This window comes from Hemicordylus capensis, chromosome 1, assembly GCF_027244095.1.
Source record: "Hemicordylus capensis ecotype Gifberg chromosome 1, rHemCap1.1.pri, whole genome shotgun sequence".
Taxonomy (NCBI): Eukaryota; Metazoa; Chordata; class Lepidosauria; order Squamata; family Cordylidae; genus Hemicordylus; species Hemicordylus capensis.
The window spans coordinates 43,874,134-43,898,548 of record NC_069657.1 but is presented as its reverse complement, the minus strand read 5'-3'; the positions used below and the strand labels follow the sequence as shown (position 1 = coordinate 43,898,548).

Here is a 24,415-nt window from a genome sequence, read left to right as displayed (position 1 = left end):
AGCCAGGTTGCTGTGTGGAGGAAAGGCGTGGGGAGGAGTAAACCAGAGATTGCTTTCCTCATCTTGGAGATGGCCGCCAAGTAGCTGTCAGAGTACCAGTTGTGGGGGAGTAACAGCAGGAGAGAGGGCATGGCCTCAACTCCTGCCTCTAGTAGTGATGTGCCCGGACCAGTCCGGAGGCCATTCTATAGGCCTCCAGACCGGTCCGGGGATGGGTGGTTCGGGTTCGGAAGGATATGGGTGGGGGGTTCCAATAAGGGTGGGGGAGGGTTTACTTTACCCTTCCCCGCCCTTAATGGAACCCTCCACCCCAGTGCCGGACCACAGCTCCAGGGTTCCGTGCACACCCCTAGCCTCTAGGCTTTCAGTGGCATCTGATGGGCCACTGTGTGAAACAGGATGCTGGACTAGATGGGTCTTTGGCCTGATAAGGGCTTTTCCTATGTTCTTAAAGCTTGCCCCCTGCCAGCCTGTCCGCTGGGCACCCTTTCCAGCACCCCAAAACGGGGGCTTACCTCTCCTGTAATTCCCTATGCCTACAGATCTACATACAGCATGACACTGGGCTGGGTCCATCCCAGTGTCTCCCCCTCCCCTCTGTGTATGTGTCCAGGCCATGGAACATGAAGCATCTAGATGTCCTCTGGGTGCGGACAAGGTTTCAGGGGGGTGGTGTTGGGGGGGTGGCTGCAGATAATTTTGCCACTTTTTACCATTGAGAATTCGGGAGAGTTTGGGGCCCCACACAAACAGGGAACCCTTTGGTGTGTTGATGGGGGTGGGAGGGCTGGCTTGACTCGTGAACTCGCAGTCCGTGGTTGGGGTTATGCCCTTGGATGGGCACAACGTTCCCCAGCAGACTGGCCATCTCATGAGAGGGCTAGCCCACTAGGCAGCAAGCTGCCAGACAGCAGATTTCCGTAGGGTCTGTATGGACTGCTTTGTGCAGGGGTCACCGCTCATGACATCATCCAAGATTATGGTAGGTCGGATATAGCCCGCAATATCCCCCAGCATCCATTGCCCTCCCTCATCTACATATCCCCTCCTAGGAAGTCTTCATGCTCCCTTCCCTTAATTAAAGCAGAATAACAATGCCCCCAACCCCAATCCCCTGAGAATTCATGTTTGTGTGGGACTATCAGGTAAGAGCTAGTTGGGGGCAGGGTAGCAGTGCCATTGCTGGCAGAAGCACTGCCATGGCATGGTGAGGAGAACTGGCATGAATTGTCACCTTTGCTAAGCACCCTGGTTTGCATGTGAATTGATTGATTGATTGATTGATTTGATTTGATTTGTACACCGCCCTTCCAAAATGGCTCAGGAGATGTAGAATGAATGAGAGACTACATGTGAGCACTGTAAGATATTCCCTTCAGGGGATGGGGTCAATCTGGGAAGAGCATCTACATGCAGAAGGTTCCAAGTTCCCTCCATAGCATCTCCAAGATAGAGAAATTCCTGTCCGCAACCTTGGAGAAGCTTCTGCCAGTCTGTTTAGACAATACTGAGCTAGATGGACCAATGGTCTGACTTGGTATAAGGTAGCTTCCTATGTTCCTAGGCATTTAAATGGTTCATATGCCCTTTCCGTGCTGGGGGCAGGCAGAGTGCTCTGAAAATGCATGATCATGCTCAGCATGCCCACTTCAAGACTGTGGCCAATCATGGCCGCCCTACTGGCATGGTGACGCTTTGCCCACAGTCCAGCTGTGTAGCTTGATGTGTTCTGCCTTGGAGGCCGAGCAATTGGATTTTAGCGGGCCACAGTTTGGCAAATGTATGCTTCGTGATTTGGAGTTACAATTTGAAACCTCAGCCATGTTTACCAACGGTTTGGCATTACATATGAATGCGGCCACTACAAACTGAAGGTTCAAATTGGAGTTTAGCAAGCGAAACCTGAGGTTGCTTTTGCCGCGAAACCATGGTTACTCTCATTTGGATGTAACAGAGTTCCAACCTCTGCCCCATTTAACTGCGGTTTCACATTACGTTTTCCAGGACTGAATCACTGGAAAAGAAAAATTGTCTGGTAGGCTTCTCAGATCCATTTGGCTTATTTGTGGAGACCAGGATGGCAATACCTTGGGGAAAACCCCTGATAGAGGTTTATTTGTGGCCTCCCTCTCTGCCTCACTAGCACCAAAGTCCACCAGCCAGGCCTCATGCCAAGATTATTTCCCGAGTTATACTACCTATGTGTTAGTTCTGCAAAATGTTTTGTAGTATAAGCTGTCAGCCTCTGGGCATGGTTATGATCCATAGTAAAGTAAAATGTGCCATCAAGTCCATCTTGACTCCTGGCACCCACAGAGCCCTGTGGTTGTCTTTGGTAGAATACAGGAGGGGTATACCACTGCCTCCTCCCGCGCAGTATGAGATGATGCCTTTCAGCATCTTCCTGTATCGCTGCTGCCCAATACAGTACCAGCGGGGATTTGAACTGGCAACCTTCTGCTTGTTAGGCAAGCATTTCCCCGCTGCGGCATTAGTATACGTATATTAAGATAAATATCTAAGAATGGAAGTCATAGTAAAGATTCCTTCTGCTGATGAGACAGAAGCCAAAAAGGGAGAGTGCAGAAAGGGGAATGGCTCTCTTACAGGCCATCTTTTCCATTAGAGGAGTGCATGGAAACATTATGGGTGATTCAGTTCAAATTCATACTAAACTGCTGGTCCGCAAACTGGTTCATTAGAATCGGCCGGCGTTTCAGTTTGTGCACTTGAACTGGGTCAAACCAGTTCAGGACGATTATAAAGTTGTTAGGGACCCCCCTTTACAAGCAAAGGGGGGTCCCTAACAACTAAAAGGGGGTTGAAAGGGGGTGGGGGGTGGGCTAGAGGATAACTTACCTGCAGCAGTGCAGCGGCCTCTCCTCGGTGGTGGCGGGCCTGCGGCGGGACCACTAGGCTCTGCCAGTACCCCCCTCTATCAGTATGGGCTGGCAGGAGCCTGGTTCCGGCCTTCACACATGCGCAGAGGTCATTTGTGTGACTTTTGCACATGTGCAATCATTTGCATCACCATGCAAATTTCTCCTCTCAACTGCCCCCCAGCCGCTTTTTCAGCCCCCTTTTAGTTGTTCAGGATCCACCTTTGCTTGTAAAAGGGAATCTTTACTGGATTCCCCTTTACAAGCATCCCAAACCAGGTCGAACTGGGCCAAAATGCTTCGATCCGAACCAGAATTGGTTCAAAATTAGACTGCCCCCCCCCACCTTTTGGGGTTTCAGACCCCTTTTGAACTGTTTTTGCACACTCGTATTTTCCACCTTGTTACTCCTCTGCCTCCAATCTTCAGCTGTGGAGCATTACCCTCACTGTGGCATCGGAGATGCCCAGAAGAAACCCATGCTTTAAATCTTTTCTATAAAATAACATCCTGCTTTTATTCATGGAGACACTCTGCCCTTATTATCTTGATGAATTAAAGTAACACTGAAGATTTGCTTTTGTTTTATGTAGTGAGCACAAACTCAGTCGCTGAAGTTCAATATTTTCCCAGGCCGATAAATTATTCTCAGAACATCCTATTTGCAGGCTTTATTTTGCTATAAATTCGAGTTTAAAATTAAGTTGCACAATTCTGGTAAAACAAGTGATAAAACTTAATGGTCACTGAAGCTTAAGTGAAACTGTGTTTTACTAGGTTCAGCTCTCTGTTCTCCCAAGATCCTACAGAGCAGTAAATTGAGAACTGTTAGCCTAATTGGCTGAAGACCCTGCTTACCCTTTGGCAGCATGGCAACCCCAAAAGATTACAGCACAAAGCTAATTTTATCCTGTCTACAGTCAGTGAAAGCAGAGATTAAAGGGCCCATTAGGGTTCTCAGTCAACTTCCTAGACAACATAAGATTGTTCTTTATACGGAATAGTTTGCCCATAACTTTTGCCAAGCTCTGCTTTCCAGTGATAAGTAACGGACATATATCTTTCAAGAGACTCCAGACTTAGACCTAAAACATCATCTCCTTGGTGCTTGGTTCAAATTTGCAGCCTAGGGGGAAAGGGGAAGGGGGTGGAGAGCCAGTCTTACAGTAGCAAGCATGAATTGTCCCCTTTATTAAGCAAGGTTCACTTTGGTTTGCACTTGCAAGAGAGACTCCTGCCTGAAACCCTGCACAGCTGCTACAACACTGAGCTAGATGGACCAATGGTCTGACCTGGTATAAGGCAACCTCCTATGACCCTCAGTTTCTTGGCAGCATGTGTTGCAAGGCAACAGCAGAGCCAGCTGAGTCAACACTCTAAAGGCATACAGATTACTCAGAGGTGCCCCTTTTGGAGCCTGGACCTAAAGGCCTTTGCCGCCGCCCCCCCCCCGGGCAACCACAAGATAAGCATCACTCGCCCCCCAGCTGTTTTATATAATGCTCAGCCACAGAGGCCAATAGCTAGGGATTATGGGGACTGTAGGCCACATCTGCAGGACGGCCGAAGTTGAGCAGCCCTGCCCCCCCCCCAAAAAACACACACTGTGACACACGCAATATTTTTAACACGTGGGTTCTTGAGGGCCTCAACAGCAACTGAACTCACAAGACCCTACGGATGTAAAACAAGTATATTTGTGTAAATATGCATTAGCAGAAACATTTCAACATGCAACTTAACATATTCCCAAGACCCCAACCCCCAGCAAAACATGAGAACTCAGTACTGCACTACCCCTCACACAAAAGCACCCAGAAAACAGACCATAAAGCAACAGATCCCTCTTGGAGTCCCAGCATGCTCGATGGAGACAAAACTTTAAAGTCAAAGAAAAGGATGTTATTCTGTTTCCTCAAGTTACCCACAGATCAACAAATAATAATTAGAAAAATAAAGGCTTTTTCACAGTCCAATATCTTCTGAAGTTTACAGTAAACTTTTGCGGTTTGATTATATTATCCTCTTACGTCCCACTAAAATATTCATAAGCGGCACAGTAGTGACCCTTTTGATTCCTTCCCTTCCAAATATTGCTGGAAAAAGTTTAGCCTGGCACATGCCCCGATATATCTCCCCGCACTCGTCCAAAGCAGCTCCTAATTAAAATGTGTCCACTGACCTCACTGATAGCTTACTTCTCTCCTTCAGGTAGGAGGAGGGCTGCACACTTTTCTTGCCCCAGGAAAAGCAAAAATGTGCCTGAGCCAAGCTGCTGCCTTCTATTTGCACCCCACTGGTCCTAATTACCAATAGCTTCACTTCCCCCACCCCATCTTTTTCTATCCACCTCCCCAGTGTTTGCAGCTTTGATTTATGGCAACTTTCTCCTCCACCAAGTAAACTTCCAAAGTCAGCTTCCAGAGACATTCACCGTGGGATCAAGCGGGGTGGTGGTGGTGGAGGACATACAGCTCAGACTTCCAGTTGCCACTTGAACAAGGCCCACTGCAGGACAAAGGCAGGAGGGTGAAAGAGTTCCTCCATGGAATTCCTCTCCCCACTTCTCTTTTGGCAAGTGTGATGAGAGAGGAGGGGGAAGGAGGAACAGGAGGGTTGTTTGTGCACAGCAAGTAAGGAAAGGTGTCTGAGGCACCAACACAAACACGGAAGAAGCATGTGAGGAGGACAACTCACCATCACCAACTTCTCTAGAGTGCCCACTTAGTCCCAATAGTTCATTTAAAACGCTCATCCTGAGGCTCAGCTGCTTCTCCAGGTCTTTCCTGCTCTTTACCTTCCCTTCCACTTTCTCCCCCCAATGCCAGCCACCCTGACAAGACACAGGGGGAAAGGAAGGAAGGACGTGCAGGCAGCAGCTCTCTGGCTTCTGCTGGGGAGGAGGTGGAAAAAGCCGAGCAGGCATGAATGCTTTCCCTGGAGAGGAGAGCTGGTCTTGTGGTAGCAAGCATGACTTGTCCCCTTAGCTAAGCAGGGTCTGCCCTGGTTGCATCTGAATGGGAGACTTGATGTGTGAGCACTGCAAGATATTCCCCTCAGGGCATGGAGCTACTCTTGGAAGAGCAGACGGTTCCAAGTTCCCTCCCTGGCTTCTCCAAGATAGGGCTGAGAGAGATTCCTGCCTGCAACCTTGGAGAAGCCACAGCCAGTCTATGAAGACAATACTGAGCTAGATAGACCAATGGTCTGACTCGTTATATGGCAGCTTTCTACGTTCCTATGTTCCCCAGGGAGGCGAGCACTGCAGAGGGAGGTGAGAGCAAGACCTGTGAGGCAGCTGCTAGCCTCAAGTCAACTGCAGCTGCTGCTGGTTGCTTCTGCCTCACGCTCTTCTTCCCTCACCTAAGCCTCATGCTTGTGTGTGCCACAAGCAGCTCAACACGCTCATGTGGCGTCGGTGTCACATGAGTGCACACACAGCGCAGATGCAGCCTGAATGGCCAGGCAGAAGCAGCTGTCTGTTCGGCAGCCTTCTCACCCGGTCCCAGAGTGCATGACTGGGTTGGGTTGTGGGCAGGCCAGCAGGTAGCTGCACAACCAGTTCTCACTGCCTGGACACTGCCAACGTGCTCACTGTCCAGCATGGTGTGGGTGGGCTAGCAGCACCAGCAGCAGATCATGCACGGAATTTGCCCCCCTCCCCAGGTTGGGGGGACGACGACTGGATTTTGGCCCAGATGTCTGGTCGAAAGAGTGCCACTCAGCTTACTAGCAGTGTCGCGCCTGGGCTATTGACATTACAGGCCTACACCAATGAACATTCAGCCTTAGCTGCCCCCTACATTTGTATTGCCCTGCCCACTGGAAAGGGCATAGCCCCCATCTTCCCTTCAATCATCACTCAGCAATGGTGGCCAAATATTAGGAGCCATCGGATCTCCTTGGATGCCAATCCATACAGCCAGTCAAGCAAAGCTGGTGTACCTGACCATCAGCAATAATACTCGTCAGTGCAGAGATTGACTATTCCTCCCTCTGGCCCTTACACATACCAATTACACTTGAATGCTAACTTTCTTTCAAAGATCTCAGAGGGCTGCTTTAACCTCACACAATCCTGTGATGTGGAGGAGGAATCAGAACTGGAGGGAATCTTCTGGGCCATCTAATCCAATCCCCTGCTCAAGGCTAGAATATCCCAAACAGATAGTAGTCTAATCTCTGCCTGAAGGCTTCCAATGAGGGAAAGCACCCCCCGCCACAATAATTGGCTTAGTTATCCAGCTGTTCTTACTGTTAAGAAGTTATTTCTAATGTTCAACTGAAATCTACCCTCCTATATTCTACCCAAGAGTCACCTAATGGCGCAGCGGTGAAGTAACGTGCCTAGGGAGGAAGAGGTTGCTGGTTTGAATCTCCGCTGGTTTGTTTCCCAGACAATGGGAAAGACCTATATCGGGCAGCAGCAATCTGGGAAGATGCTGAAAGACATCATCTCATACTGCACGAGAGGAGGCAATGGTAAACCACTCCTGTATTCTACCAAAGAAAACTACAGGGCTCTGTGGTCGCCAAGAGTCAACACTGACTCAAGGGCAGAACTTTACCTTTATATCCTACCCAAATCTAATACAGCCCTCTGGGGGGACCGAGAAGAAGTCTTTGCCCTCTATTATGTGGCAGCCCTTCATGTATTTGAAGAGCACCATCATGTCCACTCTCAGTCTTCTCTTCTCCAGACTACCCATCACCAATTATTTCCAGCTTTCCTCATAGGGCTTTCCCCTGCACAGACCCTGATCACCTTCGTTGCCCTCCTCTGAACCGGACCAAATCTGTTTACAACTTTCTCAGTGTGGTGTTCTGAACATCATACTCCAGTTAAGTATGCACCATGCTGCTGACTCATGTTCAGCTTGTGATTGCTTTTACAGCTATCCTTTTCCAAACAATGCCAGTGGCAGATACGCTCGATGGCAGATATCTCTAGACTCCTCTTGCCCAATGCTTTTGCATCTGTAACGTGCCAGAGAGTAAAGATTTGCCTCATTATTTATTGTACTGCCCATCGTACTCAGAACAGTGCCTCAAATTTCTTTGAACCATTTTTGTCCATTTTACATGTTAAAACTGTTCCAGAGAAGATATGTTATCTTTTATCTGATTCAGATACTTTTGAGCCTGATAAGATTTTAGCTGCTTCTTTGCTGTGGCAGCTATACAAAACCATGCAAAAACTATTTCAGACATTGTAGTTGACTGCTCTAGCAATGCTTTGACCTGAATCTGAATATTGCACCTTATTATTCTGGACTTTTAAACGTTGCATCTGTGCTTTGTTGTGTTGGACTAGGACCGAGGAGACCTGAGTTCAAATTCCCTTTTGGCCATGAAGCTCACTGGTTAACTCTGGACCAGTCATGTTTCTCTCAGACTAACCTACCTTGCAGGCAAGATTTAAGACTTTTAATGCATAAAAAACCACAAATAAAAGCAAAGATCTTACAAACTCAAGCAAATGCATTTCAATGTTAAAACATCATTGTCAATGCTGTATCTCAAACAGCTGGGGACTCTTAAAATTAAATACAGCAACTGAAGCTAAATAACCAATCCAAGAACAAGAGAAAAGAGGGAGGGAGAGACATCTACAGAACAAATTTTAACCCATTTATAGACCAATAAATTTCATTGCCTCTTTCATTTCTTTCTTAACATTAATAGTTGGTTGCAGCTGTTCAGTATACATGACCTATTTTATCTTATGCTTTTCTGCATTCTGAATAGCCAAAACAAACATAGGGACATAAGAAACTGCCATATACTGAGTCAGACCATTGGTCTATCTAGCTCAGTATTGTCTTCACAGACTGGCAGCGGCTTCTCCAAGGTTGCAGGCAGGAATCTCTCTCAGCCCTATCTTGGAGAAGCCAGGGAGGGAACTTGAAACCTTCTGCTCTTCCCAGAGCGGCTTCATCCCCTGAGGGGAATATTTTGCAGTGCTCACACATCAAGTCTCCCATTCAGATGCAAACAGGGCAGACTCTGCTTAGCTATGGGGACAAGTCATGCTTGCTACCACAAGACCAGCTCCACACTTCTCTCATGTTTTTTCTTTTATATGCTTTGCCCAGGGGTTCAATCGGTTTTTATTATGTTGCATGTCTGCCAAATGCTCTTTATACCCTACTACCAGGGGCACTTGTCCCGCTGTCACCTGACTGCTTGTAGTAAAGGGCAGGAATTCCAATCTCCCCTTTCCAATTTCACCAACATGCACAAACCTAACATTTATACAACATTGCTCAAATTGTCTCAGATAAGTACTCTGTTACCCAGATCACCTGTTTGGGGGCTCCCAGGAGTACCCCCACACCTGATTTGGAGCTACAGGCTTGAAGTTTCCATTTTTTATCTTTGAACCCACGAAATCGTGAGTTCACCATTCGGTTCACATGAGCTAACTCATGGGGTATGTCACTTGGCATGTAGCTTGGGAAAGGTGGCTCTAGGTCAAGTGTAACTTGAGACTGCAGGAAGACTATCCCTCTGCTTGTCTCCCTGATTGCAACTCAGTTGAGGAAACCGAAGTAGACACAAGTTAATTAAGCACTCTTCTTCTAAAGAACTAGCCAAATGCTCTCCCCCTATATTGGTACATTGGATCAGTTCAAGCTTATCACCTTTGCAGGAAGTGCTAGATAAGAGATAACAGGCTCATCTCCTTCCCTAACAGAGGTGTTAATGGCTGGCTTGAGGCACGGGAAACAAGCTTGTTAAAACATTCCTAGGCACTCCCAAGGTCCTTCCTAACTATGGAATAAGCTCTGATGCGCCCATTTTATTCTACCTTACACAGGTTTCTTAATCAATTCACCTCATTGTGCAGGTAGAAGCACACCCAGCAAAGTTCGAAAAAACACAATGTATTCTTTTGCTCATCACCATTGTCACCCTTTCCAACAGAAAGGTGTGGTCAGCATTCCACCTCAGGGCAAGATGCTACCTATTTCAGTCCTTGAAACCATGTGTCTCTTCCTTGGATTCACCCATTGAGTGTTTGTGTGTCTGGGCATTAGCAAGACCATCTTTCTGTGCCTGGACTCTCATTTCCGTCCCGCTTATCACCTCCAGATGGGCCCTGCTTCCAAGCCCGATCTGTGCAGTGCACTTGGCAGTACCTCCAGATACTGGTCCCCCAAGATCAGACACTCTTTGGATTTTGTTTGTTTCTTGGACCCTCATGTGGCACTGGGGCCCTGCTCCTGCCTTCTTGCCTGTCCCGGAAGAAAGATATCCCTCAATATCAGTCAAGCTACAAGGGTCTCCACACACCCTACTGTACAGACTTTGTCTCTGCTCTAATCACTGCTCTAAAACCTCTGGCTCTCCTCTTCTACTGCTCTCTTTAAATCCAAAGCTTTTTTCCTGACCATTTCTCTGGTCAGCCTTGAGTGAATTTAATTCAGAGCTCAAGCCAAAACACCTCTTTGGGAGCATCAATTTAGTCCTACTGATTTATTAACCTTGTTAGTTAATACTGTGTCACTTGCTAATCAAGATTTCCTTCCTGTACCCCCAAACCCTAAAATAAACGTGATTCTATTTTTGAACTTCAAACTCTGTCAGTCATTTCCACGACCAAAGCTTTGCACAAATTTATTCTGAAAATGAGCTGCTCCATCTAAACTTACTAGTTCCCCACACATGCCCCAAAGTAGTCAGCAGGTGTTTGCCAATTGCCCCAGACACAGTATCATTAACAGCTCTCAATAATCCTCACAACCACCCTATAAATGTTATTGAGGTCAGTTGCTGACATGATGCACGGTATTATGGAGCCATAATGCTCTGCCTCGGCTGCATTCATTGCAATGGGGAGAAATGTGCTGCTTGCTCAGCTGCTGCCAAGCAACAGCATCAGGGCTGCTTATGAGGTTGCAGCAGCCCTGGGGTGGAACATTAACAGCTTTGTAACACTGCACATCCTGTGGGCCAGTATCATTACTGAAGCTGCAATGTTTTGTAATCATTTTAAAACTTGAATGTCTAAAAAGGTTCCCTTATTTGCAGCAGAAAGTTTTCAATTTTAAATTATTTTTAAATCAAGGATTTACCAAAGCGGGGGGGGGGGGGGGGAAGGTGGATGGCTGGTGCCACCGCCGCCTCCGCCACCACCACAGCAGAAAAGGTAATGTCTTTTTTGGTAATGTGGGGTGGGGGTGGTGCCTCTTGGGAGTTCGAGAGGTTGAAAACTCCTGAAACAGACAAAATCTTTTCTGCAGGGAAAAATGCCTGCTGAAATTCTGTAACTGTCCATACTGCAGGAGAATACTGAAGAAACTGCTGCATAGCTATATAGAATGTATGCAGTCCAAGTAAATAAGATGGGTATTCTGCAACAAAGTATTTACATACCTCAGAATTTCAAAATTAGTAATTTCCTTTAAGAAATGGCAGTTTCATTTTTCCCCCTGGAGAAAAGCATTCTCTGTTTAGTTCTTAGTAGTTTCCACATATGAATATCTACCAACACAAAGTAACCAATACAAAAATATGAACTTCCAAAATAGGCACACTAAGTACAGCTTTGGTTGTGTGGGGGAAGAGGAAGACATCTTTTTGCTGATGGTCTGGATCTGCTGTCCACAGGCCATGGGAAGAAAGGGTTTGAGTTTCAGTTGTGGCTTCAGAATGTGTAGATCAGACAAACAGCAACTTCTAAAAACACATGGGAAATGCTACAAGCTGGTTAGGTTGGCTGCATAATCTAATTATTGGCTGGCAATCAGCAACCAACACCCACCCAGTCCCACTGCTGCGCCATAATTGTCAAACCACATTTGATTCATGAAACCAACAGACAAATCTGGGTAGGCATAATATTGGAAGAAGAAGAAAAAAAACACTTTTAATGTACAAAGGTTAAAAGGTAAGACACTGGAAACTGCCTTATAAAGTGGCCATCTAGTCCAGTCCTCTCTATCCTTAGAGGCACCATTTCATTTTTGCTTTCATCCAGCTAAGGCAGCCCCTCCCTCTCCCAACTGCCATCACAGATCTACCTAAGAATCATCTTCCTCTGAGGGGAGGATGGAAGAGATAAAGTCTAAAGAGCACAATGTAGAAAGATCTAGTTCCTATACAGATTCTTGTTACATTTTTAAATTGTTTTTTTAATTACTGACACTATTTCAGTGCTTTTATGTAAACTGTTTGGGGAGGTTTACATAAAAGCACTGTATATACTGAAAAGCGTTATATAACTGCCCAAAGTAAATAAAAGTATTCTCCAGAATCTCGTGTTGGGGTCTTTCCATCTCTGATTCCCAAGACCCTGAAACAAGAAATATCAGGGACTGAAACTGGGACCTTTCACTTAGCTACAGCCTTCCCCACATTAGTAGACTAGTACAATCTGATGAATGAAAATACCTGTAGAGCACCTATTTCTTCCTCCTTCTTGAGGGTCTTCTCCAGCAGATCTGTATGAAATAAAGGACAAGATGTTTCAAATCAAAGATTTCAATATTGGCTCCAGATAAAGAAAATCTGTGATATGGCTATCAGGTTAGGAAAATAGACCTCATGTATTGATCAAAACTGTGTGTTATAAAATACTGCCAAATCAAAATTGACCCCCAAAAGATACAAACAGAAAATCAGCCTCATGATTCCACACGGAGATTGTTTAATTCGGGAAGAGGCTAAAATTTAGTGAAAAGCATTCTCTACTTAATTTATGTCAACTAATTGTCAGCTACTACATGCTGTAGTAGTAGTAATAGTAGTACTATTTACCACATTTACTATTGTTTGATTTCTTACATTTTTATCCCTCCCTTCCATCAAGAACCTTAAGGTGGCATACTTGGTCCCTCCACAATTTTCTCCACACAACAATCCTGTGAAGTATGGTTATGCTGAGAGCCAAAAACTGACCCATGGTCAGCTTTGTGGCCAAATAGGGATTTGAACCCAGGTTTCTGTATTCCTAGCCTCATTCTCTAACCACTACCCCTATTGGTTCATCAATATCTGCATTTATACACAAGCCATATAATGCAATTCATCACTCATTTCAGTAGCAATAGATTCTAAGCAAGCTGCTCAGTAACCAATCGCATATACCCCTTCCTTCCCTTTAGCACAATATACCACGTTGCGTGCCTCACTCCTTCAAAAGCCAAGGCAGGCTTATGCCATGTTTCAATCTGAAAGAGTTCTCCACCATGCTATGTCAACAACTGGGACAGCCTTGTGTTGTTCTTTCCAGCTGAGGAAGCCACAGTGTGGTTCTATGGAGGGAGTGCGGACTCTTTCTCCTGGCTTTAAATGATTTGGGCAAAGAGACCCCGCCGACTGTTTTAAAGCAAGAGCTCTCTGCTGTTCTTTTCCAGGACAAAAATGGCAGAATGGGGCTATCCTGACTGCTGGGATATTGCAGTGGAGACAAAGAGACTGGGCGCTGTGGAGATGCTGAGCAGCCAGAAAGGGGAGGAAGAGGGAGCAGGTAAGTGACTGGAGGGCCACAGACACTGCAAAAATATTTGCACAGCTGATGTAAATACCACATTCTGGGGTAAAAACAAAATCACAAGAGAGTTATAATTTCCTTCAAAATTACCTGAATTATAGGAAGAAGCCTAAATATAGGCTGCTGGAAACTATCTCCCCCTTACCAGGAGGGAGAAAAGCATATTTGTCATTTATTTATTTAGATTATTTTAATCCACCAATCCCTGAGGCTGTGTAAATGCACACATTTAATCACATAAAAATATTCAAATTTAAGTTACCAACCTCTCCTGTTAAATGTTCAAATGCACGGCATTTGCCGAGTGAGGAGAGAAAATGAAAAGAGATTAAATTAGAGCATGTTTGGACTGCAGGAGCTAGACACCAAATGATGTGGCACCTTCAAGATTTGTAGTCAGAGCTTTCATCTGGTCATTAACGACCTCATCAAATGAACTAGACTGAAGACTGAAAGTTTGAGCTACACTAGAGGAAATCCATTAGCAAGATGCATGGTTCCAGATTGGAGGAGCATTAAACTTGGAAAAATAGTAAAAGATTAAATAGGAGATAATAGTTTTGCTTGTTGCCATCACAAGCATGATAGAAATACAGGTTTTGTGGTTCTTTGCTTTCCTTGCTTTCGTCCATTTGTTATAGGAAGGATGAACACATTCCCAAAGCTGACTTCCGATGTGTTACCTATGCTGAGCCGTGAGCTGACGCTATGTCTGCATTGATACCATGTGATTACTATCTATTTTTTAATCTGTTGATTAAATATTATGAAGTATCTTGAGAGACCAGCATGCAAAATTTGGAATTTTCCCCACATTCTTTCATGGCAGGATCATTAAGTGCAGCTTGCAGGTGTAAAGTGTCCAAACACTAGCTTTTACTCTATTGCCCCAATTCAACCCAGTGTGAAATCCAATTTGGCAGCTTGTGCAATTGAACTACACTGGGCACTACTGCTGGGAAAGAGTATGGAAATGCCCAGGCCTATGCAAGATACTTATGAAAGCTGGGAATTGCAGTCTATATCCTGGATCACTTCCTGGCATCCAAGCATTCCAACTTTCCCTGTACCTGGATCCATTATCATGGAACCTAATATGATGCTCCAGAAAGAAGAGGAAAAAGTGGGTGACAGAAGACTGGTTGCTCCTCTTGAAGCTACTTCCCTCTTAATCCCGCCTTGGGATTGTTTTAATGAAAGGCGGCTTATAAATGTAACAATAAATAAAACCAATAAACTCTGCAGAAGGATAGGAATATCACAGCTTCTAGAGGACACAACTGAGCATACTAGGACTCCCTTTCAGTGCATGGAACTATCTAACACTTGAAAAAGATCTTCCATTATTTTCATAGATATTGAAGACGTTATCAACTTAGCACAGAATTAGCCATCACTGACTACCAAATACAGGTTCTGTATATCCACTGCAGATGGAAACAATTCTAAGCACAGGCTTTATCCCCCAAACCAGATTAAGATTTAGAAAAGCACAACAAATTGTAAAGAGTTGAAAAGGACAGCCTCTAAACAGGATCTTAAAACGTTTGTCAGCACATTCTCCTTTTTTTATTATACCAATAAAAGCAAGCACTATTATCACAAGCCCTTGCTTGAGTTGAAGCTATTCAAAACAAACACATAGGCTTCAGCTGTTCTTTTTTCATTATTATTATCTTTAAGTTCACCCAAAACTAATAGCAAATTCAGAAGTCTTGAGTGGAAAATACAGGATCACATTTAAATCACCTTACAATGCAATACATGCAAAATGGGCCACTGTCTAGCAGGCTGCCTCCTGTTACAGCTTAACTCCTGTGAATAATTGACACCTAAACTTCTGCCTTGGTCTGCTGCCACCAACTGGTGCATAACAGGATAACTGAGATCTTAGTGGCTTCAATCTCCTTCTGATCAGAAATCACTGCAGGAAACTTGCAGGGTAGAATTAAAACAACATTCTAGAAGGATACTCTTTGTGGTTTGTGTCAGACACTGAAACAACATGACAGTTGGCAGACAGATTCCCAAATACTAAATCAATGAGGTTTTCATAGTCCATCATAACTCCTGATTATGTGGGAGGCTACTATACAGGTCACTGAGAGTAGCTCTATTTCTTTTTTTCAAGTCTCGGTTTTCTGTGAATTTACTATTTGCGAACAGAGTCAGATTAACAAACTTAAAAAATGGACTCCTTTATCCTTTATGAGCTGGGTATGAGAGACATAGATAGGAGCAGTCTGTGCTTTCAGAAAATGGGTTGTTCATTAATATGCTATAACTTTGATCTGAACTGATGAAGAAGCAGTTCAATTTGGTATCCATAAACCTCTCTGCTGAGACTGCTAAAAAGGGTGCCAACTGCGATAGCATACTTTGTGATGTGGAACAGCTGCTCACTAGGACCTGAATGGAAAATACCTATTCATTTCAGAAGGGACGCTGAGCAAGCATTAGTTGCTAACAGACCTGGAACGTATTTGAAACTGCAGATAAGTTCCTACACTTCTGCAGCAGTGAATCTGGTGCATGCATTTTGAACAGACTTCTCTGAACTGAATGAATTAGAAATTCCTTTCATTATGCTGCACAACTAAGTTCTACTTATGCTGCCAATACGGCTAATTAGACATATTGTAATGCTTAAGCAATATACTTTTAAAGACTACGTTATGATAGCATTATCAGTAAAGATCCAGAAGCCCTCTATAAACCCAAGTTGTTGTTCTTTTTTAAAGTCATATTTCTGTCCTTGAAACACAACTTGATCTCATATTTATGTGAGTGCAGGGCATTCATCAACGACTTGAAATTCCATAAACATGCAGAAGTGTGACTACACACAAAAGCTGTGAAATTCATAACAAAGACTGCTGTAGATAAAAGGTATTTAGCATTCTGGAAAACAACATCATTACACTACACAATGAGTGTCAGCTCAAATTCCAGCAGAAATTAAAAACTGCCTGGTCAAGAGTCACAGGTCTCCTTTGTCTCTTTTGCAGAGATGGAAAAATTCTACCAGATGCAGCTTTTTCTTTTTTTATAGGACGTTGATAGGAAAAGCTAGTCAGGCGAAATGCTGCCTTCTGCACAACTCTAAGAAGAGCAAAAAGCCGGTCAGGCAATTGTAAAGCATGCGCCTCCTCAATGTAGTGGTGAAAGAAATAGATCAGCTAACTAACATGTCCACTACAGGGAAGAAAAAGAGAATGTTAGCCCTTAGGTTTGCTTTCACCCATTTGCTACACCTTCTTCCTCTTAAAAGGCCAACACAGAGCACGAAAGCTTGGTGAACAGATGGAGAAAAGAAGAAGGGAAAGATACACTACTATATTTTTGAAGTACAGTGCAAATGTGTAGTGTTGGAAAATATTTTCAACTTGCTTGAGCAGCGAAAAAGAAAAAGCATGATTAATTTGAATAGTATCTAGCTAGTTAAGATAGATGGCATCTTTCGTGTCTGGTACATCCCATGCCTTGCCTTGAAGGCATTTGATTACACTACTTGAAAGAATGTCCATGTGGGGAGGGTAGAAATTGGGCCCACAAGCCCATCTCTTGAGAAGTGTGGCCCTGTGGGTGAAGAGAAATCACACTTGGAAGCATCTGGGACCTTTGGAGTTAAAAAGGGATGTCTTGGCTTGTATGCAATGTGCAAGTGTGGAATGTGTTGTTGTTAGAGTATAAAATGTAGAAATTGCTAGAGGGGTGGCCACACCCAAGAGCTTTGTTGCTAGCAAATTAAATAAAGCTTTTGTTTGAAACTCTTGATACTGGTGTCCGGTTAAGAAATTACCTAGCCAAGAAAACGAACTACAAGGGAAATCCCTGGCTCTAACAGTAGTTTGCTGTGAGGATGGAAAGCACATCCATTTTACAGATCTATGTATTTACTGGAAATGGTACAGGAACAAAATACTTTCCTAGAGAACCTACATCTACTTCTAGGACAGGACTGCATAACTTCAGCATAACTCTCTGTTGTTGGACTACAGCTCCCATCATCTCCAGCCACAGTGCTCAATAGGCTGGGGTGAAGGGAGCTGTAGTCCAACAGCTGGAGGGCCGGAGTTGTCCTAGGATGATACTAGTTGGCAGCATCTCAACGTAATCCCCTAAACCACCTCTGCCCCCAGACATAGCTGGCTTTTGTTTATATTGAATACATTACTTTATTCTTGGTAGCACTTGACACTTCAGGTAGCAAATATGTCTTGTACTTAATCCATTTTAATGTGTTTATAATATGCAAGCTACAAGTTACCCAAAAGGCAATTATTGAGCATTTATAGATCCACAAGCCAACTACACAATCCCATCTGTCAACTGTAAAGGGCATTTATTGCTAGCATTTCTGCACATTTGAAAAATTGCTCTCTCCGAGGTCTCTCAGTTTTCATTCTGCCTAACTGCAGGTTTGGGTTTCAGTCTACAGGACTGTTCTGTGGCAGGACTAATGCGCAATATAGTTAAAGCAAGATAACCGAAGTGCTTAAAACCTGTTGTATGTTGAGGGACAGCAAGTGCCCATATTATGTCACCAATGTGAAAATGTCCTATACTGTGGAAGTATATTCTTCCTTGATATAGGACATTTTAACATATGATCTTAATTATTATTTTTAGTCTCCCACATGATCCTTGCAAGTCACTGTAGACAATAAAACTGGTGCCAGACCTTTGCAATTGAAGAGGTATTACGGATGGACAAACCAAATATAGATTGGGTTAGAGCAGAGGTGATGTCTTCAGATGTGGAGAGAAGTGTCATTTTTATTGTTAAGAATGTGCATAAACTGTACTAGATTTCAAGGCTATTGATAACCACACCAGAAGAACATACATTTCAAGATGGTTATGCTGGCAATATTATTTTTCATTCTGCATAACTCCAGTGTTGGGCTTCAGTCTACAGAACGGTTCCGTTGCAAGACTAGTGGGCAATATAGTCAAGCAACTGAACTCTGGGAAATGCTGGAAAGTGGCAGTACACTGAAGGACAGCAACAGGTGGATGGTCTGCACAGTTTGTATTATGACAACTACAACCGCAATGGCACCAGAATGGTTCCAAAGGAAACTGCGTTGGAATTTGCTTCAAAACACATCTAGCCCAAACAGTACTTGGCATACCTTTAAACCATTTAGAGCATGTGTTGTCAAAGAGTTTTACAAGCATGTTGGAAGAACAAATGATTCTTAGAATTATATGCTTCTTTGGTTATGGTGTACAAAGGACTTGAAGTGAGAGTTCCTGAGGAATCATGCAGAACTAGAATATACAAAGTGTTCAGCCAGCCATAAAAAAGGCCGCAAAATTATGAGAAGGCCTAGACTCCGTGTGTGTGTGTGATTCTTTACTTTGCTTTTTGAAGTTTGAGTCCTTGGAAGAAACATAAGCTGTATTTGCAATCTTTTCTCTAAAAGTGAAAGAGTCTGTATTAGTCTGTTGTTAAAGTCAACCAACTTGGGCTAATACTGCAGTTTGCCTTCTGCTGGGGCTGCTGCATGCCTAAGATCTAGCCCTGGTAGAGTTGCGGAAGAGCTCAACTACACAACTCAGAAATGGGCACCTGCAATTGCACAACAGAACTTCCATGAGGGGAAATGGAAGCTCCATAGTGCAAATGGGGGTGCATATTTCAATGCGTTGCACAACTCTGCCAGGGATAGATTTTACATGCACAGGGAGGAGAGGTGGTCTTGTAGTAGCAAGCGTGAATTGTCCCCTTTGCTAAGTAGGGTCCACCCTGGTTTGCATTTGAATAGGAGACTACATGTGTGAGCACTCTAAGATATTCCCTTTAGGGGATGGGGCCGTTCTTGGAAGAGCATCTGTGTGCTTGCATGCAGAAGGTTCCAAGTTCCCTCCCTGGGATCTCCAAGATAGGGCTGAGAGAGACTCCTGCCTGCAACCTTGGAGAAACCAATTGCTAGTCTGTGTAGACAATACTGAGCTAGATGGACCAATAGTCTGACTCAGTATATGGCAGCTTCCTAGATACCTATGCAGCACTGGCAGAAGGAAAACGCTATCATTAGGCTGAGCATCATGCCAGTCACTGATTAGTCATATCAGGTTAATTCAGAAGTAGTAGTAAAGTGAGGAAACCTGATCTGAACAGGCTTGAATACTGAGCCAAAACCAACAAGATGAGGTTCAGAGACAAATGTAAAGTCCTACTTTCTGGTAAGAAAAATTACATGAACAGGTATAAAAAAAACTTGGCATGGTGCAGCCTATCACTTGCCCTCTTGATTCCTGCCTGACATGGCTTATACTATCTGGCAGGGAGGCTGTTGTTGAGGGCCTGATAGAGATTATAAATGCTTATCTGAGGGAAGGCAGGATGCCTCCTTGTCTTAAGGAGGCAATCATTAGACCGCTTTTGAAGAAGCCTCCATGTCAGCATCATCAGGAGAAGGCATAACCTCCCGAAACACCTGCCTGGAGGCAGTAATGGGCAGGATGAGGGATAATGAACTGAGGCTGAATCCAGATAAGACAGAGGTACTTATGTGCGGGGTTGAAACTCGGGAGACGATTTTGATCTGCCGGTTCTGGATGGGGTCATGCTGTCCCAGAAGGAACAGGTACGCAGTCTGGGTGCTTCTGGATCCAAACCTCTCCCTGGTGTCCCAGGTTGAGGCGGTGGCCAGAGGTGCTTTTTATCAGCTTCAGCTGATACGTCAGCTGTATCCATTTCTTGAGATGAATGACCTCAAAACAGTGGTACATCTGCTGGTAACCTTTAGGCTGGATTACTGCAATGCACTCTATGTGGGGCTGCCTTTGAACGTAGTCCGGAAACTGCAGTTGGTTCAGAACGTGGCAAGCAGGTTGGTCTCTAAGTCATCTAGGAGAGAACATACTACTCCTGTGTTGAAGGAATTGCACTGGCTATTAATACGTTTCTGGGCAAAATACAAGGTGCTGGTCATTACCTATAAAGCCCTAAACAGCTTAGGCCCTGTGTGTTTAAGAGAACGTCTTCTTCACCATGAGCCCCACCGCCTGCTAAGATAAGCTGGAGAAGTTCGCTGGCAGCTACCTGGGAACGGACCTTTTCCATTGCAGCCTCTGGACTTTGGAATGTGCTCCCTGTTGAAATAAGAGCATCCCCATCTCTGGCTACTTTTTAAAAGGCACTGAAGACACACTTATTAGATTCATAGTTTTAAATAATTTCAATACTGGGTTTTAAATGTTTTTAATCTTTTAAATGATTTTAATTGTTAATTGATTTAATGTTTTAAATGATTTTAATGGTAAACCACCCAGAAACGCAAGTTTGGGGCGGTATAGAAATATTTTAAATAAAATCAATCAATAAAATAAATATATTTATTTATCATATTTTTATACTGCCTGATGTGTACATAGGCGTTGTACTCTAGGCAATGTACAAAATTTAAAACACAATATAGAAGAGTAAAAACAGATTTAAATCCCACAAAACACAATAAAATGGGGGAGACCTGTCTTGGCAGCAGAAAGTGTGAAAGAGACCGAAGTGTCCTAGCAGACAAGCTGGACACGAGCCAGCAGTGTAGCGCAGCTGCTAAAAACATCTTAGGTTGCATTAACAGAAGCATGGGCGTAATTATGATCGAGCAATGGGAGACAGTTGACTGGGGGCCCCACTGCCTGGAGGGGCCCCCCAGAGACATGTCATATGACTCCCCACTGCGCACCCGCCCAGCCCCAAGGCCCCTCACTCAACCAGTCCCTCTTGCCCTGTTCGCCCTCTCTCCTGCTTGCCCTCCTGGCCGGCAATCTAAGCAGCCTGCAAGCTGATCGAGCTCCTCCTCTCTCCGCCTCTCAGCTGATTGGCGGGTGGGCGGGGCTTCCAGAAAGGCCTCCGTGCAGGCCTCCCTGAAGCCTGAACACGAGTGCTGAAGGAAGGAAGGAGGCAGGCAGGCAGAGTGGCCAGCACTGGCTGCCCTTACCCACCACAGTTCTCTTCAGACCCTCTGCCCAAACCGACCAGCCCAGCCTTTGCCAGTAATGGAGGTAGAATGTGAATTCCTTTTTTGTGGTTACACGCCCCCCCCACATATAGGGATGCTTGCTTGCTGTATGGCTTTGATATGGTGGGAGGGAGACTGAGAAGTCTCTGAATATTTAATTTGAAACAGATTGGAAAATTTGTTGGCTTTTTCCCCTTAAACTATCTTAAAAGTCCTATAAGTGGCTTGTTTCATGGAAGAAAATTACAAAGACTTCTCGAACAAACAGTATTATATTCATTCATTCATTCATTCATAAATGCACTTATGTTCAAGTTGTTTTGCAGCCCAGAAGGTCTGAGTGAGAACTGTGAAGCATGTGTTGTGCTTTTATTTTATTTTATTTTTCTTTAGAAATGCCAAGCGGGTTGGACATGTCCAAAACCCTCACTCACACTATTTACACTGTATGTCATCAGTCAGTATGGTTCAGTAATGATACGAAATGTTAAGGAGGCCCTGCACATGCTGATTTGCCCCCCAGTCCTGCACCCAGCTAGGGATGACCCTGCTTCTGAGCACCTGCAAAGAGTGGTTTTTATCTCAGTACAGCGAGAGACCACAGCCAGCCCTACTTCCACAGTGGGGAGCAGGGAGAATGACTTTTAGGACAGACTACGGCATAACTTCAGGAGCTCCTTGAGCCCCGGCATGTCTCATCTATCACCAAGAAGAGGCAGATTCCTCATTCTCTCCCCACCCCCTCTTTTTCTCCTGAGGAATGGTGCTCTATTTCTCCCCACCTATCTTCCTTGCTTCAGTGGGACTTAATGGTCTCCTATAAGGAGCAAAATATGCTGGGATCACAAATTAGTTTGGTTTGGTTTACATCCCTGAGCATGTGGAATCCTATATGCACTTACCAGGGAAGGATCTCAGACAGTTAAATGCAATGGAGTTTATTTTAAGAAGGAACAGACTTGGTCTCTGTTGCTCCTGAGGGCAGGACTAGAACCACTGAGTTGAAATCAGCAGATTTACGCTAGATTTGAGGAAGAATTTCCTAACTGTAAGAGTCTGACAGTGGAACAGTCTGTTTCATGCAGTAGTGGGTGACCCTTCACTGAAGGTTTTTAAACACTGGCTGAACATCCACCTGTTAGAGATGCTGTAGCAATTTCCTGCACTGAGCAGGGAGTTTGACTAGAAAACATCCAACACCTCTTCCAACGCCATACTTTTATGAAAACAACAAGCTGGGCATACTGTTGCCAGGATATGACATTTGACCTGTGTGAAGAAACTAAACAAACCCATGCCAAAAATGAACAATGGGATTGGGCTATAGCTGAAATTATGTATAGCATTCCTAATTAGCTGTTTTAAGAGGCCGACATCCTATCTAAGGCAGTGTGAGCAGGCTGAAAAGATATACTGGCGCTGCGGAAGACTTCCAGAGCTTCAGAGTGGGCAGGGAGAAGTTTCATTGATCTCTGCTTCCCCCGAAGTGCCCTGCACCCTCAGAAATATGTCCCTGAAGGCTGCGCAACCCTCACGGACATATTTTCAGTAGGCATGGAGCATTTCTGGGGGAAGCAGAGATGGGCAAGGATCACTCTCCACCCCACCCTGCACACTTCATGCTATGGAGCTCCTTGCAGAGTGTGTGCCCCTTTCTGGAATGCAGCCGTTGTCTTAGGATATCAGTGATAATGTATATCATCTCATCTCATCATAGCCTCAAGGCAGATACCAACAATAAAAAAACAATATTTGCACCAGCATATTTGTTCGCTTTCCTAATGTTTCATTTCACCCTTTCTGAAGCATGGGATGTCCTATCAAGTGCAGAAACAGGAAACATGACTGAGCTGACTTCCTGTTTTCACTCTTTTTCTGTAAGTTTCAAAAAGGGAGCTCATGCATCTCTTCCAAGTCCCCACATTGGGATGTGTGAGTGCCCCTTTTGAATGAAAGCCATTCAACGCTAACAACCAACCACTAAGTCACATATGCAACAACTGGGTGGGGTTAGTTACTTAAAACAGCTGTCACAGTATTTTAAGCTTATGAATAAATGCAGGGATTACTATTTCTTTGGTGTTAATCCTTTGCTATTAATGAGAATTAAAAATGCACTTTTAGTTTTAACATTAAGAATTAAAACCAGGCAACTCTCATTGAAGGGAAAAGACAACTAATAAAGTGAAACAATTTTTAGTGTGTGACTGGAAGATACTGCTGGGAGAAGCCTCCAAAGTTAACATTTTCTTTCGAGTTATATTCAGATGGCTAATGGTTTTCATGGCCAATCTCACAGGTCGTTGCTTTCTTTAATTAGTATTTTTTTGCTAAACATAAAAAGCCTCAAGTAATTTTTAATACTGATTGCAGCTGCCTACTCCATTAACAAATTATTGTATTAACACTACCCACCTTGCACTGTCTATCTTTAAAGGTTTCTTTGGCTCTCTTTCATAGATTTTAATTAACTTTCCCCCCCTAGTGCTCATCATTGTAAGCTCTGACAGGGCTGAGGAATGAAACAGTTCATTTTATTATCTCTTGTGCCAGTATACTCTCACCAACATACAGAAATAATACCAAGCACACTGACAGACAACTGGGCCTAGAACCACAAAAGGAAAGTTCCTTCTTTTACTCCTACCTAAAAATCCAAAATGGTTCCTATATAAAGCATTTTAAATCCGCAGATTACATTTCTGCCCTGTACATTTAGTTTGCACATTCAAGGCTCAAACAGTACGCATAGATTGTTTTGATACCGTCAGTATCTCTAGTTGTCATGGTACCGCAGGCGGAGTTTTTAAACCACGCTTCTCAAACATTTGTTCCTGTGCTTGCATTAGCTTGGAGCTTTGGCACATACAATCATTTCATAGAGGAGTGGGGGGTGGGGGGGACACCCTAAATTCAGGCTCACAAGCTTTCAATAGAAAGAATTGCATTCACTGTTTCAATTCCCTAAAGAAGCAACTTATCTAAGCTTGAGTAACACAACATATTGTATCCTCCTCTTTAATCTCTTAGGTTTAGCAAAATTTGAAAGGTTCTATCATAAA

General features: G+C 44.2%; 1 protein-coding gene across 10 annotated transcripts in view; it reads right to left on the bottom strand.

The window, feature by feature from the left end:
• CEP128 (centrosomal protein 128) overlaps positions 1–24,415 on the bottom strand; it is a 263,923-nt gene that overhangs the window by 69,591 nt on the left and 169,917 nt on the right. For 8 of the 10 annotated variants that reach the window (XR_008313413.1, XM_053284676.1, XM_053284675.1 and 5 more), the window contains one exon: positions 12,276–12,325. Coding sequence is in view for 7 of the 10 variants with exons in the window: in XM_053284676.1 (XP_053140651.1) it covers positions 12,276–12,325 (50 nt within the window). In the remaining 3 variants the exon portion in view is untranslated. Of the gene's footprint in view, positions 1–11,258; positions 11,315–12,275; positions 12,326–24,415 lie in introns of all 10 variants that reach the window. The other 2 variants (XR_008313415.1, XR_008313414.1) reach the window with 1 other exon arrangement.